This window comes from Physeter macrocephalus, chromosome 3 (assembly GCF_002837175.3).
Source record: "Physeter macrocephalus isolate SW-GA chromosome 3, ASM283717v5, whole genome shotgun sequence".
NCBI classification, from domain to species: domain Eukaryota; kingdom Metazoa; phylum Chordata; class Mammalia; order Artiodactyla; family Physeteridae; genus Physeter; species Physeter macrocephalus.
This window is the reverse complement of record NC_041216.1, coordinates 14,550,895-14,570,948: the sequence shown is the minus strand read 5'-3', so window position 1 is coordinate 14,570,948 and position 20,054 is coordinate 14,550,895. Positions and strand designations below refer to the sequence as shown.

Below are 20,054 nucleotides of genomic sequence, written 5' to 3'. Positions count from 1 at the left end.
AAATAAATAAATAAATAAATAAATTTATTTTAAAAATCATCCCTGCTATTTCAGCAGCCCAACTCTTTAGAGTTCAAAGTACTTTCCTGTAACCACCTCCTCCTTCCTCATCTCCAGCTACCAAATATACCTGACAACTCAAGGCCCAGAGAAGTTAAGCAACTTGCCCCAGGACAGACAGCACTTTGGCTGAGAGCCTCTTCTCAGGCTGGGAATGTGGTCTCCGGAACAGAACGAGGGAATGAGGGGGTGTTGCTGAGGATAAGGTGATCCCTCCCCCATCCTGTCCATGACAGGATATCCCCCTCCTCAGGCGGACAGAGGAATAGGGAAGCACTGGGTCCCAGGAGGTAGCCTTTGGATGAGGGGAGGGAAAGGAGGGCCGAGTTGGGAAGGGGAGGGGATGGCAGAGTCAGCTCACCCCCAGGGAACTGAATGAATGGGCCTTGAGTTGGAGAAGCCCAGAGACAAGATAGAGACCCAAGAGGGGGCAGCCAGGCCGGTTTCCCCTCCCCGCGTTGCCCCACCTGGGGCGAAGTCAACTCACCATCTATGCAGGGACCCAGGCATCTGGCCAGCCTGGAGCTCCTGCCGCTGGGCTGTTCTCCCCTGATGTGGTGGGGCTCTCAGCCGGGGCTCCTGAGGCAGGTCCACCAGGAACCCTGTGATGGGGCGGGGGCCCTGGGGAGGCTCCTGCCAGCCCCTGGATTCCTCAGGGCTGCAGGGGTGGGGAGCTGGTTGGACCAGTTTGGGCTCCTGAGTCTCCTCCCCAGGTGCTTGCCCACGCCCCTGCAGGGTGACGGTGATGTGGTAGCGGGTCCTCCTGGCAGAGGGACACTCACGTAGAGTCTGGGTTGGCTCAGGCAGGGCTGACCCTGTGCTGCTAGGCTCGCCCTTTGCCCCCTCTGCCCTGGGGGACGATGCTGGGCGAGGCCGCACGTCTTCCGGGTTGCTGGGTGGCTCAGGCCTCAGAGGAATCTCTGGGGCTGTGTACGGGGGTTGCAGGCAGGTGCAGCCTGGAGATCCTTGTTCCAAACATCCAGGAGCTGGTGGTGGGCATGAGGGACGCCTGGTCCCAGCAGGCTCTGCTGAGGTCACCGCCATTGCCAGGCTCTCTGGCCCCACAGAGGCAGAGTTGGCCAGGTCAGAGGCGCTGTCCACTGCTGGCCTCTGTAGGCGCCCCAGTGGCTCAGCAGACCTCCCTGAGCTGTGTCGTTGCTTCCAAAGCCAGGAGCCACAGCTCCCTGCCCAAAGGTCCAACTCTGAGAGGCTCTGGGCTTGGGCCTGAGGGAAAGCAGAGGCAGAGACCGGGTGACAGCATCGCTCCCCTGCCTTCTGGGTACCCCTGACACCCTGGCTGCCCTCCTTGTCACAGAAGAAACTGAGCAGAGCTCTGACACCAAGCAGAGCTGCCTTAAGGAGAGACTGCCTCTTAGGCCACAAGATCTGGACAAAGAGGCAGAGCTCTGGAAAGGCCCTTCAGCATTTAACTCACCCCTTCCCATTCTACACATGAGGAAAGTGAGGCCCAATGGACACTGACATGACTTAAGTCACACAGTGAGGGCTCCTGATTCTCAGGCCAACTGCTGATTTCCCAGGAATCCTCTGGCCTCCAGCCCTTTGGCACCAGCTGCCCTGGGCGTTAGGGGCTTTGTGGGCATGCCTGCCACAAATGCCCGTGGCCTCTGCCCGCTCCTGGCTTCCAGAGAGCCTGCAGCCAACTCCCCAGTACCCTCCCAGCCCGAGATTCCCAAACACACCTGGGAGGAGGTACTTGGGCATAGAGATGTTCTTGGGACAAGAGGGAGCCTGGAAAGAGGTTTCACCTAAGTGGGACCACACTGACTTCTGTCCGCTGTCTTCCCCTGGGGCCCAGCCTAGTTGTGGGTGTGAGGGGAGAGGGTTCAGGACCACAGACCCAAATGGACACTGCCACCCAAAACACCAGTTTTCAGGGATGGGTTGTGTCCCTGGCAACAGAGGAGCCAAGTCTGGGGTCAAATTCCTCCTAGCAGGGGCCCTTGATCCCAAATGCCTTAATTTACTCATCTATGAAATAGATGCAGCCTCTCACTCCCCAGAGGCTGAACATCTCAAGAAACAGGAGAGTTGGATGATTAATCTGGGGTCCCGGAGCAAGGCAAGCTGGGCTTGATTCTCAGCTCTGTTACTTTCTAGCTGCAATACCTCTTGCATCTTAGTTTTTCCCCATGTGTAAAATGGGCGTGATAATAAAAATATTGCTTCCTGGGAGTGCTGTGAAGATTGTATGAGATACTCCATGCAGAGTACCAGCAGTACTCAATTAAATGCTAGTAATTATTGATAGTATTCAGGATCACAGAGAGACACAGGGCTGCTTGAGCCACCTCCAGAGGAAGCTGTCTGCTCCTCCAGGGGGTGGGGAGTGGGGGACCTTGTCTCTGTCCAATCCATGGCTCAGGTCCCCACTGATGATGGGGAAACTGCGGGCAGAAGGTTAAGCCACCGGCCCAGCGTCACCCCTGGGGGCCATGCCAGGAAGTGGGGAAAAGGGGTCAAAGATGGGGAAGGTCAAGCTAAAGGAGGGAGTGTGGAAAGGGGGTCCTGAGAACAGGTACTGCCCCTACATGCCTCCCCCAGGGGCCCCGACATTAGCAAGCTGTTTTCTGAGCATCTAGGCCCCGCACTGGAGGTTCTACATCTGTTACATTATTTCTCACAACAGCCCTAAGAGGCATTACTGTCCCCATTTTGCAGATGGGGAAGCTGAGGTTCAGAAGTGGGAAGTGATCTGCTCAGGGTCACACAGTGAATCCGTGGCAGAGGAGGGATGAGAGAACTCCAGTTGCCTAACTTGTAAGTCAGGGTTCTCAGGGCCGACCCAGCCCCTCCCAGAGCTTCTGCTCCCCTATACTCCCCCACCCTTGTATTCTCTCCTACCTTGAGGCTGACTCTGCTGGTGCTGCCCTGGCCCTGGGCCAGGTCAGGGCAGCTCTGGCCACCCCAGGGCCTGGGAAGGAAGCACAGGGAAAGGAATGAAGTAGCCTCCTCCTCTCCCACCCCCAGACTAGACCTGGTGGCTCTCCCCGCTCGTCTCTCAGGGCCCACACAGGCAGGATGAGCACCTAAAATCTTGGGGGTTGGGGGGGTGGGGCAGGGGAGGTCTATGCAGTGGCCTCCTCTCTGTTCCCTCCCCCACTGTCCACTCCACCTCCAGAGACAGAGAGACAGGGATGGAATGGGCCTGGGACCAAAATGGGGACTAGGCCTGTATCAGGGCCAGAATACAGAAAAAGGACAGTACCCTAATAATTCAAAAGCTTGCCGTTTGCTGAGGCCCACCCTATGCCAGGTTTAGCACTAGGTATCAGGCCTACATAATCTCCTTTAAGCCTCACAAATAATCCTAAAAGGTAGATATTATTGTCCTCATTTTTCAGTTAAGGAACTGAAGTCCAGAGTGGTAAAGTGACTTGCCTGGAGTCACACAGCTAATGAGCCTTGGAGTTAAGACACTAGGATGGTATCACTCCAAAGGTCAGTTGGGCATCACCACGTTAATGGGGGCAAGATGAGGAAGTGCCTTGGCTGCCCCCTCCATACACTCTGCCCCCCAACTCCAGGCAATCAGCAGGGAGCAGAGGCGTGTACCTCAGGGCCAGAGTCCCATTCCCACAGCCAGTGAGAACCAAGTCCAAGTGCACACATGGGATGTATCATCACGCTGACCCAGGAACATGTAGAGTCCCTACCCTGCCCTCCCTGTCCCTGACTCACCCGCAGCCCTGCCTCCTCTCAAGTGGGGAAAGAAAGGGAGGAGCAGTGCCATCTGGGCCTATAGGGCAGATTCCTGCCAGACAGGGTAAAGGGAGGGGGTGTGACTTCCAGGGAGGGCACTGGCAGGGTGTGGGCACCCGAGGCCACCCAGGCTTCCAGGTATAGGGTGGCTAGGCCCTCCCCTCCCTTCTCTCTTTGGTGTGAGAGAGCTGCACAAACTCCTCCCCTCACTCTGGCCCCACCACGACCGACAGCCTCCACTCCTCCCAGGGCAGGCAGGAGACAGCCCTGTCATGATAAGATCGAAACAAATTGCCCAGTCACTGCACAGAGACACAAACACCCCGTGCCTGAGAGCACATGCCATGTTCTTTGCAGATACAGGGCCTGTAAGCTACTGGGGTCCTCTTCGCTATGCCCCTCCCAGCCATTCAGCCTGGCCACCCACAGAGCCTTTTCCCTTCCTCTCAGACATCAGGTAACAGTGAACCAGCTAGGAGAGATGTAGCAATTTGTTCAGGGTCACGTGGGGTCACGTGGCCAGTGTCATCTAGGGTTAGGACAGAGCTCCGGCCCCCTGGCTTGCAGTCCTGAAATCTCTCCCAGCAACAGAGCAGCAGTGCTTCACGATGTGGGCCCTGGAGTCAGACTGCTTAAGCCTGTGTCCCAGCCCCACCATTTCCCAGCTGTGTGACTGGGGCGGTGACTTCACATCTCTGGACCTCCATTTCCTTATCTGACTCACACAAAATACCTGCCTTGTCTGGATGCTGTGAGGATTAAATGAGATAATCCAGGTACAGCACCAAGCGAGTGACAAATAAAAGTTTAATGTTATTACAATCTGAGATGACAGGGGAAACCTCTCCATGGCATTTAAGGGCGAATGCAGTGCAGTCTAAGCCAACTCAGGAACCTGTCATACTCATGACAAAGGGACGTGAAGACCAGAGCTAAACTGGCCTGTGATGAGAGAATCAAAGTCCACAGGGGCAGAAGGAGCCACCACATTTGCCTTTCAACTATCTCTGGAGAGAAAATCAGGAGTTCCCTGGCATGCCACCTGCCAGACTTAGGAAACTGCAAATTTGTTGTAAAGTTTTATAAAAGCACAGGAACTTTATAATATAAAGTCCACATAACCAAAATCGTGGTACACGTATTTTTATGTTCCCAGACACTCATACAGGCTTATTTGAACATCAGGTACACTCCAAGACGCACACCCACACCCTTGGGCCCAAGGGCGCCCTGAGCGGCCCTCCTCCAAACCCCTCACCTATCCCGGGATCTGGCCTCCTCCAGGATCGGCTTCCCCTTGCACTCCCTCCGGACCCATAGCCCGGCCAGGCGGCGAGCCAGGAGGGCCCCCAGGCCCCCGCGCCGCTCGGCCATGGCAAGGGCAAGGTCCCAGGCTCAGGGCGTCAGGACACCTAACTGGTCCCGGGCCGCGGGGGCCACCCGGATCCCGCTCATTTGCAGAGAAACGCCTCCTCCGGCCCGCCCCCCTGAGCAAACAGCGCCCGGCCCGCAGTGCGGGCACTGCGTGAGGACCGATCCAGATGCTGCCCAAGCCCCACGGCAGGGGGTGCGCTCTGCAGGGGTCGTCCCCACCCGGGCCACCCCCCCTGCTTCCCCCACCCCACCCCCGCCCCGCTCCAGCTCTTGGCCCTGTCTGCGCTACTTCTTTAGGCCTCCGGAAGCGCCAGGGGCCCACCGGGTCCCGGTGCTGAAAGCCTTCAAGCTGGGCCTGCACAAAGTAGGCCGGAAAGGAGGGTCCTGGGGCTAGAAGGGGCCAGGAGGCTGGACTGAGCCAAGAGTCTTTCCCGACCCCCGGAGAAGGAGGGGCTAGAACGCAGGGGCGGAGCCAGGGGCGGGAATGGGCGTGATTGGGGGGGCTAGCCTGATTGGTTGGCATGTTGGGCGGAGCCAAAAGGGTGACAGGGTGGGCTTGGAACCTAGACCTCGATACTGGTGGGGACCGACGCCGACCCTGCCCTTACCCTGCCATGGTGGACCCTTATGAGAGTTCTCTCTCTCGGTCCTGGAGACACTATGACACAGCGGGAATCTCGCCTGTGGGGGAATCTTCCCCTGGTGGGGAAGGCTATCCGAAACCCACAGGGATGCGAACGGCGACCCCTGCTGGAAGTTGGCCAGCTATTATGATTTAATAATGGCTACTGTTGTGATTATAACCTGGGCCTCTTGTACCCGCAAAGGGCAGTACCCTTTCCCACCTGGTGCTACCTCTCTTAACTCTCGGGGGGGTGTACCTTGCACATTGGGGGATCCTCTGGGACTGCAGGAAGAAAGACCATCGGAGGGTCCCAGTTCCCCAGGCTCTCTGCCAGTTCTTCCCTGCCGGCAGTTCTTGTAGGACCTCTACCCCTTCCCCGAGCTTGGTGCCTCCTTAGCCATTTGTCCTCTGTGATGACTGGTCCTGACACGCAGGGGGACATCTTGCTTGTGGGTCATGAGTGGACACTGATATCGTGTGTTCCTGCCTCTCCCACAGGGAGCTCAGATCCTGGCATGTACAGAGGGAGGAGTGTGCCGCACCTGACCACGGCAGGTGCGTGCCAGCTGACACTCAGCTGGCAGGGAGTGCCAGCTGAGGGGGCATGTAGGAACTGTGAGACAAGAACGTTGCGGGAAGCAGAAGACAGGCATCTGGGCAGGTGCTGGAACATCTGTTCAGAAAAGAGGGCAGTGTGTCCTGTGCTTGGCAGCACGGTCTGCACCTTGCAGCGACCTGGAAGGCTGGACTGTCCATCGGCGAGCTGAGGTGGTGGGGCTGGTCCCAGATGGGTCCCAAACAGAGTGGAACTCAAACCCAGCCAGAGTAGATGGCTGCAGGCACCCACCCCACGCGGTGGGTAGCATAGTCTCTTCCTGGCTGTGTTCCCTGAACTGCCAGGTGGAGTGGGGTGTGAAATCTGGCAAATACATGGTGACCTCCCCCTCCACTATTGAAGCTCAGAAGGGCTCAACTCATCATAGAGAAAATCCTTTAATTGCTCTGCCCCTGCCCCCTCCCCAGGGCAGTCCTGGCACCACTGCTCAGGCTGGCTGGCCTTGCTTTCCCCGGCATGCTGAGGACACCTTGACCTTGTCCACGTCCCAGTCTATCTGCCTCTCTGATGGGGCCACCACAAGATCTAGTGCCCCCTGGTGCCATCGGGCAAGGCAGGCAAGAGACGCCAGGGGCAGGTGGGTGTGAGCAAGGCTGCAGGGCCGTGGTGCATGCAGCCGATGGTGCAGCTTCAGGTGAACGCGCTGGGTGAAGCGACTTGGGCAGACACTGCACTGGAAGGGCCGGGCCCCTGAGTGCAGGCGCAGGTGGGTCTTGAGGTTGCTGGAGCTGCTGAAGCGTTTGTGGCACATCTGATGGGAATGGGCACTGGCATCAGCTCTGCCCACCTGGTTGACCCAGGATCTCTGCTCCCCCTCCCCATCTTGAAAATACCCCCCTACCACCTCCCTGTAATGCAGGCCTGGAAGCTTTCCCCCCATGATTCCTCCCTGGGACCCACAGTGTCTGGCAGATTGTAGCCAGTCAGACTGGGTTAGTATCTTGGTTCTTTTACTCCCTGCATGACCTTGTATAGGTGACTTCCCCTCTCTGATCCTTGCTCTCCTTATTGGTAACATGAGAGTATTAATACCTAACCTCATAGGTATGGTGGACTGAATGAGATAATCACATAGAACGCTTATGCGTGGGGCTGCAGCTTCAGTGGGTGTACTTAACATTTACTGGGAGCTGCTACATGCCAGGAACTGGTCTCGTGTACTAGTCTTCTCCAGGACTCTGGAGAAGCAGGACTAAGTACTACTCCTATATTACAATGAAAACGCAGAGGCTCAGAGAAGTGAAGCCACTAGCCAAAACTCACACAGCAAGTTGGAGGCAGAGCTAGGATTTGAACCCGGGTAGCCCGGACTATAACCACTATGCTGCTTTCATTTCTGCCTCTTTAAAACAGGGAAAGAGTCCGGGCCCTTCTGACCTCCCAAGGGACATGGTGAGGCTCGAAGAGGGAGAGAGCTAACATTGAGCTGATGTTATAAGTAGTGTTTTTATACTTTGCACACACTATAGCATTAACTCTTCCAACTATGCTGGGAAGTAGGCAATGGGTATCCCCAGGACCCCTAACTTCATTCTTCTCCCCCCACAGACATACATCTCTTTTCTCCCCTCCAGGCCCAGGGGGTGACCTCCAATACCATGTCCTGGCCCTTCCCTTCCACCTCCCTCTTCCCCCCAACCCTTGCCTCCTGTCCTGTCTCCACTTGCTCAGGATGGTTGGGGAATGGAGGCCACGGGTGCCATCCCCCAGGGGCCTAGAATTCTTCCGCAGCCTGCAGAGTACAGGGGAGGGGGAGGATGGTCTCACCGGGCACTTGTGGGGCCGCTCCCCAGTATGCACCAGGTGGTGCTTCTGCAGGTGGGCGAGCTGGGTGAAGCTCTTCTGGCACAGGGCACACTGGAACGGGCGCTCCCCGCTGTGCACACGCAGATGGACCTGAGCCAGGTGTGGGAGAAATGCTGCCAACTGCCCAGAGCCCTCCAGCAGGGCCAGGGATCCTCTTCAAATCTCTACCCACATCCCCATAGGGCCCCCTTTTGGCATCAAGACCTCTCAATCCCCCTGCATCTGTATCACCTCCGTGAAGGCCAATCTATCATTCCCCAGGATCCCCTCACTCTCTCTGCTGCCCTGCAAGAGGGGAGATGGCTGTAGTCAGCAGGCCAGGTGAGGGGTACCCCTTGCGTGTGTGTGTGTGTGTGTGTGTGTGTGTGTGTGTGTGTATATCTTGTGCAGTGCTTCTCGAAGTATGGTCCACAGACCCGCAGCATCAGCGTCACCTGGGAGGGTGTTAGAAATGCAGATTCTCAGGCCCCACCCCAGACCAGCTTAATTAAAATCTCTGGGGCTGAGCCTAGGAATCTGCATGTTTACTAGCTCTCCAGGTGGTTTGAGGCTCATTAAAGTTTAAGAATTCATGCCCTAGAGGATGCAGAAGGGCTGTTCTCCAGTAACTTTTCCTCAACTTCAGCAGGCGCCAACTGGCGCCTAGCTTCCGGTCTTTGCTGATACACAGAGATGTGCCCATGGTTGCCCCCTGCTGGACGATGCCTATAATGATGCTTACGGCACAGCGCTGATGTGCAGGATCCCACATGAAAAAGACTGGTTGTCAGGTCTGTGGTCTAGACTCACTAAAATCTACCTGTTCCCCCACCTGAACTTCAAATAAGTAAACAAGAGGAGGCTTAACTGGGAATCAGAGAGGATGGTTGTTCAAGAAAGGGCTTTGCCCTAGATGTTGAGAGACTGAGATCAAGACCTGACTGCACCATTAAATCAAGGTAACCTTGGGCAAATCTTTTCTCAGTTTCCCTATTTTTAACTTAAGTGAGAGGAGCTCATAGACAGTCTTTTAGTGTGGAGAGGACTCCTCTCTACGAATGTGAAACTGAGGGGCCAAATGAACCAGCCAAGGTCATAGGCTCTAGAGGTTGCCCAGGCGTTCCTTCTGGCTGTAAGGTCCTTGATTCTAGAAGTAGGATGGGAGGGGGGTCATTGAAGGATGCCGAGGGGAGCCACGGAGCCCAGAGGCAGATACCTTGAGGTTGGAGAGCTGCCCAAAGCTCTTGCTGCACACGTTGCACTCGTACAGGATTTTGCCATTCTCTTTCTTCAGCGGATAAGGCAGCGCCGAAGAGCCTGCCTGGGAGCCCGGTGGGGCCGACTTTGCTGGAACCGCCCAGCCAGCACGCTCCAGCCCTGTGGAGTCGGTCCTGGCAGCTGCAGAGCCTGGATTCCAGGCCTGGGAGGGTAGGGTTTGGCCAGAGGCTTGAGAGGCCCCTGGGTAGGGACGCAGGGTCTCCCCCTGGGTGCTGGAGTGCCCGGCCTCATAGACATTCATCAGCAAGCTGAGCACAGCCATGGTGGTGTAGGAGGTGTTCTGGGGCAGCATGAAGACAGGGGGACACTGTACAGAAGGTAGGCCCCCACAGGTGACCAGGTAAGGTGAGGGCAGGAGAAGTGGGTATGCAGGATAGAATGGGCGGAGGTGGGATGGGAGTTCTTTGGAAATGCGGGTGGGTGGGGGCCAGGAGTAGAAAGCCAAGGGGTTGGGGCTCTTTTTATCTTGCCAAGGGTTTGGGGCAGAGCTGTTGTGAGGAGAGAAGGATGGGCCGGGGGACCCCTCGCCAGCTCTTTCCAGCTGGCTTCCCATCTTGTCCCTGCTCAGAGGGTACTTGGCTGTGAGTTTCTCGCCATTGGAGGAGCCGGCAGACCGCCTTGGTGGCTGGTGCCCTGAGCAGGAAAGGGAAGACGCTCAGGGCCGCACAGACTCGAGTAAAGTTCTGCTCTGCATCAACCTGCCTGGCTCGGAGCTGAGAGAGGGCTCTAGCCTGCACGGCATCTCCCCTCTCTGGGCTTTCCTGGTCTGCAATAGCCCTTGCCAATAAAAGAGGCTAGAATTTGTGCAGCGCATAATAATTTCAGAGAGAGAAAGCGATTCAAGAAACCTATTAGACGTAAAGATGGAGAAGTCAAGTGGGCAGTTGGGTGAATTGGTTTGGAGATTAACGGAGCAGCCTGAGCTGGAGACATAAATCTGGATGCCATGGGCCCAAATGAGATCCCATAAAATGTGGTCCTAGATCTGCTGTGTCCAAAATGGTAGCCACCAGACACATTTAAATTGATTAAAATAAGTACAGTAAAAACTTCAGTTCCTCACTTGCACTAGCCACACTTAAAAGGCTCAGTAGGTATGGTATCAGACAGCACAAGTACAGAGCATTTCCATTATTGCAGGAAGTTCTTTCAAACTGCTACTCTAGATAAAGAGAACAGGAGAGGAGGGGGGAAAGAAGAGAGAGGAGAGGAGAAAAGAGGAGATGGGAACAGGGGAGGAGAGGGGAGGGGAGGGATGAGGCGGCGGCTCTGGACTGAGTTCCTGAGCAGGGGAAGACTTAGGAGGTAAGTAATGGAAAGCAAGCAAGGGAGACTGAGGTGCCACAGCCAGTGAGGTAGGAGTTAACGGGAGTGATATAAAGTAAAATACTAAATATGTATAAAGATTAAAAAGTAGATTGTCTGCTTGGATCCTCATTTATTCACTCAACCAGCTTTACTGAGCTGCTTTACTCTGTGCTGGGGAAATAAAGGACACAGCAGCATGGTCCCTGCCCTCCAGGTCGAGTTGCATAAGGAAATGGTGTATCGTAAGCAATAAACGTAGAACATAGGTTAGTGAGATTGTACTTTTGTGGAAGAAGAAACTGGCCTCCATGATGTCATAGAGCCAGAAAGGGCAGAACCAGGACTCCACCCCCGACTCCCTGACTCCCAGTCAGGGCTCCTGTCCTATAAAATAGGCCCCTCTAGCTCAAACGTTGTAGGCAGACAAAGCGCCACTCTCAACCGCCGGGAATAGCTATGCCTACACACCTCTGCTCACGTGTCACCACCTGAGAGCTCCTCGCACCCCCAGGCAGAGCTCCAGCTCACAGTGTGGCAGTAACGTGTGCTTGAGGCTCTGTCCTCACGAGTGACACTGGGTCCGCAACGTCTCTCATCCCCAAACCTAACAGTGCTTCCCACCTCCAGCCTCCACCAAGGTGCAGCCCCGTGCCCTGGGCTTTACTTGTGCTCAAGGCATCCTCTCTGAGACACTGCGGGGCTGTGCCCGGGGTGCCAACTTGAGGGTGCACAGGTATACGTCCAGGCCCTGAGGGCAGGCCAGCAGGGAAGACCTGGTTAGTGCCAGCGGCAAGGGGCACAGCCAGCTGGCACAGGATGGGCCATGGGCATCCACTGTGTCTGGAAGTGACCTGAAGGCTGGGAAGACCTGGAGGGCAGGGGGAAGGGGCTTGGGACTGGGAGGGCCCTGGGATGGTCCCTTGGGATGGTTCCACCCTAGTTTGATTTCCAAAGCGGGAGGAGAAGCTAAGACCACCCCCCAACATACACCCACCTCCACCACGTCTGTCACTCAAATGGCTTCCCCTTCCCTCATCCGCGTTCCCAAGGGACCTACACGTCCATCCCCAGGATTACCCTCCCCCTGTCCCAGAACCCCTCACTCAGCCTTGTTCTTCCTCCTACCCTTCCTTCCTGACCACCCTCAGACTATCTACTTGAATGGAGCCAAGGTGAACTTAGCGAAAATCCTCATCAAAGACTGTGTACCCCACAGGAGGGCCCTGCGCCTCCTCCCTCTAAGGCCCAGGTCACAGTCACACAGCCAAGCTTCCTGCATGGCCCTGTCCCTTCTCATGCCTCACAGGAGAGTCGAGCCCCTGGGGCACGGGAGAGGGTCTCTGGCACTTCCAAGGGCACATTCCCATGATGTGCTGGGGTAGGGGTGCTCAGGACCAGGGGAATCTAGGTCCCTTCAGATTTTCCCCCTCCTAACATCCCCTCCTTCCAGAAGCAGCCTGGCCTCAAAATTGGGGATGGGACCGCTTCTTACCTGATCGCCTTGGCAGAGCTGGAAGTCCGAGTTGGGGGACAGGGAGCCTCCTGTGCTCCCCAGGGGCTTAGCCTTGTGGCAACAACCCCACTCTGGAGCGGGTTCCCCCTTCATGCCCCCACTACCTGCTGGGAAGACAGGTCAGTCACAGGTGAGCAGTGAAGTTCCTTCAAATAAGAGCCTGTCTTCGAGGGCTGGCTCTCCCAGGAAACCACCGTGTGACCTTGAGTCAGTCACTGCCCCTCCTGGCCTCAGTTTCCCTATCTGTAAACTGGGAGGGTTGGACTGGCTGATGTGAAAGGACTCTCTCAGCGATGACATCAAAGCCAATGATGCTTTCCTGGTAGGGGCAAGAAGAGGATTGAATGGAGACTGGCCAATCAGAGGCAAAGAGCAGAGCTGGCCTGATCCCCATCCCTGGGGAAGAGAGGAGAGAGGAAGGTCCTCATGGAGGTACTTCCAGGTGAGCTCAGAGATCTGAGGAAACATTCCAGACCTCCTCAGGGCCACAGGGAATTGGGAAGCTATTCCAAGACTCTACCTACTACAGGCTCCTCAGTGAGGGGCACCCCTGCCCCCCAGCTCATCCACACAGCTTTTCTGGGCCGCTGAGGAAGCCCCAGTGTCCTGCCACCCAGACTTCCTGGGCTCAGCTTCCTCAGCAGGGGCGGTCTGAGCGAGCGGACCCAGAGTCCCCCAGTCCTGACTGCCTGACAGGAGGCTGCCCTGTGCCAGCTGTCTGCTTGGCTAGCGCCTCACTTCTCTGCTGCTTTCACTGAGGGCCGCGCAGCCCAGGCACCACGCAGCTCGGCAAGTGTCCAGAGGCCCTTCCCCTTCCCCCCATAACCCTCCTTAACCCTCGGTGCCCCTCGGAGCCTGGCACCCTCACACGGGTGTCTCCTTCCTCCAAAACCCGGTCTCCTCTCCCTCTTCCCTGACTCCTCCCAAACTGCCCCAGGTCTCAGAACACCCCAGAAGGAGAGGCGGCCTGGGTGAGGCTCTTCACCTGGCTCGGCAGAAGTCCCCTCTGGCTGGGGAAGGAAGCAGGTGGGCAGGTGGGCAGCCAGCCTCTGTCTGTGTTTGAGGCCCCCGTGGGTGTGAGAGGTGACAAGAAGGCGCTGCATTTGAAGTTGCCACAAATAGGAAGCGGGGGCAGGCAGGCAGGCGGGGGCCCTATGGGACGTGACAAGGGCGAGCCACCCACCTGCCTTTACCTACCTGAGACAACACTGCCAGAGCTTGGGGCCACAGTAAACTGGAGCTACTGGTGTTCGGACCGGGATGGAGTGGGGTGTGGTTAACTCTGGGACAGCTGAGGAGGAGGGGGACAGAGCAGGGCTCAGAGGCTGGAGCTGGGGTCCTTCCAGGGATGTGGGCCCAACGCGGACAGAGATGGGCAATGATGTTGACAGGGGAGACAGAGACGTTGTTGGCAGGGACAGGAACAGGCAGAGACGAGCAGGCGACTTAGGGTGAGGCAGGGGAGAAAGCAGGAATCCGATCTCACACAGCAGGGGCCCAGGAGGCAGCGAGTACATCTTCCTCCTCTTCGTCCCATCTCTGATTTCTCGGTTCTGGGGAATCCTTTCTCTAATTTAGATAGAATGCTGAGGCCCCCCCACCAACTGGGCAAGAGATAATTCAAAGACACAGCAAAATGCTTGTAAGGCATGACTAGATATCAAAAGGGAGACCCTTTAGGCCAGAAACAGCTTTAGGCTGAGCAATTTCATCGTTCCTGTGAGCAGGAGAAGGTGCATCACCCCCGGGCCTCACACAAATTCTGCCCGGTTGGTGTGTCCGCGGTGTCTGGCCCAGTGTGGCAGCTCCATCCAGGCGTCAAACTCCACCTGGCCATGCCACCCAGGTGCCATGGAATGCACAGGGACATCTCGAACTCTCCATTGTAGGCAAGGGGCATATTAGTCTGCCAGCTCAGCCCCTGGTCAGTACTCACTTCCACTGTGGCCCCCGTCACTTCCTGTCATAATCATTTGCCCATATAACTGACCCCTACGTGTCTGTGTGTATCTCAAGGTCAGGGACCACTCTACTTATTCTTGTTTCCCATGTAGATATTTGCCAGGTTTTTTGGATGCCCAGCATCTGGAACTTTCTCCCACATGAGTCTGGAGTGAGGCAGAAGGCACATTCCACTATAAAAGCCAAAATGGCCACATGCTGAATTCCTACCTCCTTGCTCCAACACGTGATGCAGGCACATGACATGGACCAGACTGACCAGATGTGCCCATCAAGACTGTGATCAGAAGCCAGTGGCTTCTGAAGCCCTGGGGCTTCCCTGGTGGTGCAGTGGTTAAGAATCCGCCTGCCAATGCAGGGGACACGGGTTCGAGCCCAGGTCTGGGAAGATCCCACATGCCGCGGAGCAGCTGAGCCCGTGCACCACAACTACTGAGCCTGCGCTCTAGAGCCCAAGAGCCACAACTACTGAGCCCGTGCGCCACAACTACTGCAGCCCGCGCGCCTAGAGCCTGTGCTCCGCAACGAGAGAAGCCACTGCAATGGGAAGCCCGCGCACCGCAACGAAGAGTAGCCCCCGCTCACCACAACTAAAGAAAGCCCGCGTGCAGCAACGAAGACCCAATGCAGCCAAAAATAAATAAATAAAATAAAATAAATTTTTTTTTAAATTAAAGAAATAAAAAAAAGAAGCCAGTGGCCTTGAGGTGGCAGGTCGGTGGAGCCCACTCTGTACGTAGATGGTACTGCACCAGCCTCCAGGACAGCAGAGGAAAGAAAGGGGTTCAGAGGGTGTCACCAGTCCTCTCGGGGCTGGTACTGGGGGTGTGGTCCTGGCCCTGTTCTCCAAGCCTGACTCTGCAGCCCTCCCAAACCTTCTCTGAGCTTCCCCAGCATCTTTTAAGTGAATTCCTCCTTTCGCTCTCTCTTCTTTTTTTTTTTCCTTTGGCCACACTGTGTGGTTTGTGTTCCTTGACCAGGGATTGAACCTGGGCTCTCAGCAATGAATCCTAACCACTGGACCAACAGGGAATTCCCTCCCTCTCTCCTTAAATCCTCCTGAAATGGTTTCTGTAGCTTACAACCAAGAATCCTGCACTATACATGTCCAGAATAGGTGAAGCGCCAGGCTCAGGTTGGAATACTCTGAGGATTAGAGTAGATAGCTACATTTACAGTTACTATGTGCCTGGCACTGTGCTAGGGGCTTCATAAACATTATCTTATTTAATCTTCACAATAAGCCTGTGTGGTTGGTTTTATTATCCCCATGATGACAGAACAGAAGCTCAGAGAGAGTAAGCAACTCGCTCAGAGAGCGTAAGCAACTCACTCAGAGTCATACAGCAAATAGCCAAGAGCTCTCTAGTGCCAACCCTCAGATTCCACTGTCTCTTGGCAATGTCAGCCCACCCCCAATACCACCCCCACTGCTTCATTTCTGCCCCCCATGCTCTCTTCCGAAGTGCCATTCCCAAGGCCCAGACCACTCTCCCCATCCTCTCCCCCCACCAACCCTGCACATACCAGTTGCCCTCTCAGCATCCTTCAGATTAGTGAGGAGTCCTTCCCATGGCACTCCTTGCCATCTTGGTGGACCAGAACTCCACTCCCCAAAGCTGGAGCCCTCCCAGCCTCCCAGGACACAGCCTGCCTCCCCTCCAGCCTTGCCTGGAATCTAGGGGTGCAAGAGCCTCACTGGGTACCCACGGAAGGCCCCACCCACATCTCGAAGGAGGATTCACACACACATTTGGCTTCCATCTGCCAACTCCGTCCCCTCCTGGCATCACACTCTGCTCCCAGCTCACAGAAAAGTGTACAACCTCTTGGTTAGGAACAAAAAGGAAAATGGCCTTGGAGATTTCCAGATCTCCAATCCCTGAAAGGCCTGGCTAGGAGTGTCCCAGGAGGAGGGCTGGGGACACAATCCCTCAAGTTCCCACTGGAAACAGCCTCTACCTGCCAATCCCTTCCTTGCTCCCATCTCTTGGGCCTTGCCAGGTCCTCTGTCTTGTCAGCCTTCAGGTCCACTGTGATGTCACCAGCTTAACTGTGATGTCACCATGTCCCACATCCCCCTGAGGGGTAGCACAAGGGGTAGGACCATGGCCTCCTGGGAAACCTGGACCAATGCCTGGACCCAGATGAGAGACCCAGGCCAAGGCAAGTCCTTGGAGACCAGAGGGGGCTTGAGAAATGATCGTGGAGGGGAAGCAGGGTTGAGGAGCCTTCAGTGCTGAGCGGAAAACACCAGGGAGGCCTCAGAAAAGAATCAGCATCTGGAGCAGAAGAGCTGGAGGGGTGGACAGGGGTCTTCAGGCTCCCGGTTCACTGTGCACTTGCTTTCTTCATCTTTCTGTTAATTACAAAATAATACAGATGAGTGGTCAACGATTCAAGCAACATAGAATATGAAGACAAAAAATGGAAGCTCCCCTCCTTCACAGTTTCCCAGTGGTGAGTGTGAATTGTTTGGTGTTTATCCTTCCAGACATTTATCCATGAACCTACAAACAAGTAAATGGACTTTAAAATTTTGTTTTTATACACAAATGGATTATGTGATAATACTGTTCTGCAGCTCTTTCTATCAACAACCTACTGCGGCCATCATTTCATGCCAGAATGTACACATCATCTGCCTCCTGTTTTTTTCCTGACTATATAGTGTTCCATTGCAGAGGACCACCTATATGTCCTCTGATGGACATAATATGTAGCATTTCTCTGTTGGTGGACTCCAATTTTTCCCTGCTCCGCACAAGGCTGGAAAGGATCTCCGTGCAGAGGTAATATGCAGAGTGTTTAAGAATATTAGCTCTCAGACACAGAAAGACATATAAAATATTATATGATATCACTTATATGTGGAATCTAAAAATAATACAAATGAACTTATTTGCAAAACAGAAACAGACTCACAGACATAGGAACAAACTTATGGTTAGGAAACGTGAAAGAGGAGGGGGAGGGATAAATTAGGAGTATAGGATTAAAAGATACACACCACTATATATCAAATAGATAAACAAGGATTTACCATATAGCACAGGGAACTGTATTCAAAATCTTGTAATAACCTATAACGGAAAAGAATTAGAATAAATAAATTATATAAATTATATATATATATATATATATATATTTTTTTTTTTTTTTTAAGAATGTTAACTCTGCTGGATTTAATCCCAGCTCTGTGACGTTAGGGCAAGTCACTTAACCTCTGTCCCTCTTTCCTCATCTGCCAAATGGGGATAATAATAGCACTTGCCTCACAGCGTTCTTTCAATGATTCCTCAAGATAATTTATGTAAAGCCCTGAGGACAGTGCAGGGCCCAATGCAAGCACTTGACAAATGTGGGTTACTGTTAATATTGTATATCAATCTTTGCCTAGTTAGGCAAGTATCTGCAAGTCAGCTTCCTAAAAGCTGATGATGAATGCTCCTGGCTCACTTTGGAAGACCAGAATTTGGGCAGCACACTTGGAGAGATGAACTACATTCAGTTTTATTGCTTTATTCATTAAGCCCTGGTTGGAGACCGTTGCTCTCCTCCAATGCAGTCTTGCCCTCACACCAGTCCACATACCACAGCAATAGTAGCTCCTGGCATTAGAGCCACACCAGTCCACATACCACAGCAATAGTAGCTCCTGGCATTAGAGCCCTCCCCATGTGCCAGGAACGCTGCAAAGCACTTTGACCAGCTTTGTCTAACTCCATCAAACAATGGCAAGATGGTTGCTATTATTTCTGCTTTACAGACAAGAAAACTGAAACTCAGAGAAGGAAAGTGACTGGCCCAAGATCACGTGACCCAAGTTGGGGCTGCAATGTCCCAGAAGAGAAGGAGACCTCAGGGAAGAATTCCTGGGGCAATTCAGGGGCACCTATGAACAGACAAAAAGGGCCACAAATGTGGTACAGTAGAGTCTGGATTCCCTTCAGAGGCCAAAGGACCCTCGGAAAAGTAAAGATGGATAGAAACCCAAGTAAACGACTGGGGAAATGTGCTGCAGAATTAGCATCTGGCACCGTGCAAGCTCCCCAAGAAACTGTCATTCATTCATTCACTCACATATTCATTCACATATTTATTGATTGCCAACTATGTATCAGGCATTGGACTAGTTGCTGGGAATAAAGCCCATAGGAACATGACACAGACCTTGCAATTTAGAGCCCACTTATCAGAAGCCTTGCAGGATGTTGCTGAAATAAAAAGTTGTGTGCAACTATCAAAGCTTATTATCATTAAACGGTTTGGGAAGCAAAGTAGAGCAAGGAGTGTTGGGCTAGCTTGTGCGGTACAAAGAGAAACACAGTGGAACCACAAGCAAAAGCCCCACTTCCTCTTCAATAATTTTGAGGGGGCACCAGATCAGCCAGGTCAGGAGGGGGGTCTGGAACCATCATTGCTTCAGAGGATTAAGCAGCTCTGTGACTCTGACAGGGTTGAGGGTGGAGAGCTCAGCCCAGTCCACCGTGCGCTCACCTGCCCCCGCTCTGTGGTTGACACCTCTCTCCCTCTGCCTGACACCCACTTATCTCATCTCCCTGAACAGCCCAGCTGTCAGTCAGATGCAACGAGTTAGCCTTTGGCTTCACACCCCAGGGTGGGGAGATCCTGAGATAGGGCTCCCCAGCTCTCACATTTGCAGAAAGTGCCTCAAGATTCTTGCATCTTCCCCTGCACCCACACATTTGCAGAAAGGGCCTCAAGATTCTTGCATCTTCCCCTGCACCCACCCGTAAACTTCCAGTCCTTCTGTGGACAAAACTGTAGATATATCTTCAAGACATCTGAGATCATCCCACCCATCCCCTTATCTCAACCATTTCAAGAGGATAGACAAAAAGAGGTCACACAGCTGGGATTCAAATCCAGTAGCGCTAATATACTCTTAACCACCATATAGCACTGCCTACCATATACGTGGATGTCCTATCCAGCCTTGTGTGAAACAGAGAAAAATTGAAGTCCACCTATATGCCCACCATTAGAAGAATTGTACCTATTATGTATATACATGCAACGGAATACTATGCAGCCAGCAAAAAGCAAAGGGTAAATCTACTGAGTGCCTCCTGTGTGCTAAACCTCTTTATAGTCGTCTCATTTAATCTTCCTTGAAATCTTCCAAGGTAAGAACTATTAATGTCTCCATTTTATAGATAAGCAAACAAAGATTCAACAAGGGTAAACCAGGTAGCATCCACTCAAATACCTACAGTGGCCATGCAGTTAACACAGAGTGGTCCAGGAATAAGTATGATGCAAATGGTACCTGACACTCAGCCTTGGTGTCAGGATTAACAAGGAAAAGTGGGGACTGAGGTAAACCAGAGAGTTTAGGCTACTCATCATGACTCAGCATATTAGAGGCCAGTGCTGCCAAAGGCTCTGACTTTTCTAGAGAATCTGAAAAACAGGATTCTTATGTGAAATCTCTAGATTTTTTTTTAAGTTGGTTCAAATGTTTTAAAATAATGTGCCCACCAATCAGAACAGATCTGTGTGTCAGATTTAGCTGCCTCTGTCCAAGGCCCCAGAGCCCTAGTTCTTTCCTGTCTCCAAAGGATATGACCCACATTCCATCAAACATTCAAAGAATATCAATTCTTGACAAAATCTCCTAAAAAATAGAAAAGGGGGAACACTTCCCAACTCATTGTATGAGGCTAGTATTACCCTGATACCAAAACCAAAGACATCACAACTACAGAGAAATATCTCTTATGGATATATACGCAAAAATCCACAGCAAAATTTGAGCAAACAGAATCCAGCACCACAAGAGAATG

General features: G+C 53.6%; 2 protein-coding genes across 2 annotated transcripts in view; both read right to left on the bottom strand.

The window, feature by feature from the left end:
- Positions 1 to 701, bottom strand: part of CRYBG2 (crystallin beta-gamma domain containing 2) — a 25,023-nt gene extending 24,322 nt beyond the window's left edge. Inside the window, exon 1 of the mRNA XM_028487577.2 lies at positions 548 to 701. Coding sequence (XP_028343378.1) covers positions 548 to 570 — 23 coding nt within the window. The 5' untranslated portion in view covers positions 571 to 701. The remainder of the gene's footprint in view (positions 1 to 547) is intronic.
- A 6,074-nt stretch (positions 702 to 6,775) lies between these two features.
- ZNF683 (zinc finger protein 683) lies at positions 6,776 to 12,375 on the bottom strand. The gene is given in 7 exon segments (XM_007111329.2): positions 6,776 to 6,855; positions 6,858 to 7,149; positions 8,166 to 8,294; positions 9,400 to 10,094; positions 11,434 to 11,478; positions 11,481 to 11,637; positions 12,262 to 12,375. Coding segments are annotated over 7 exon segments (1,512 nt in total).
- Positions 12,376 to 20,054: the final 7,679 nt, after the last annotated feature.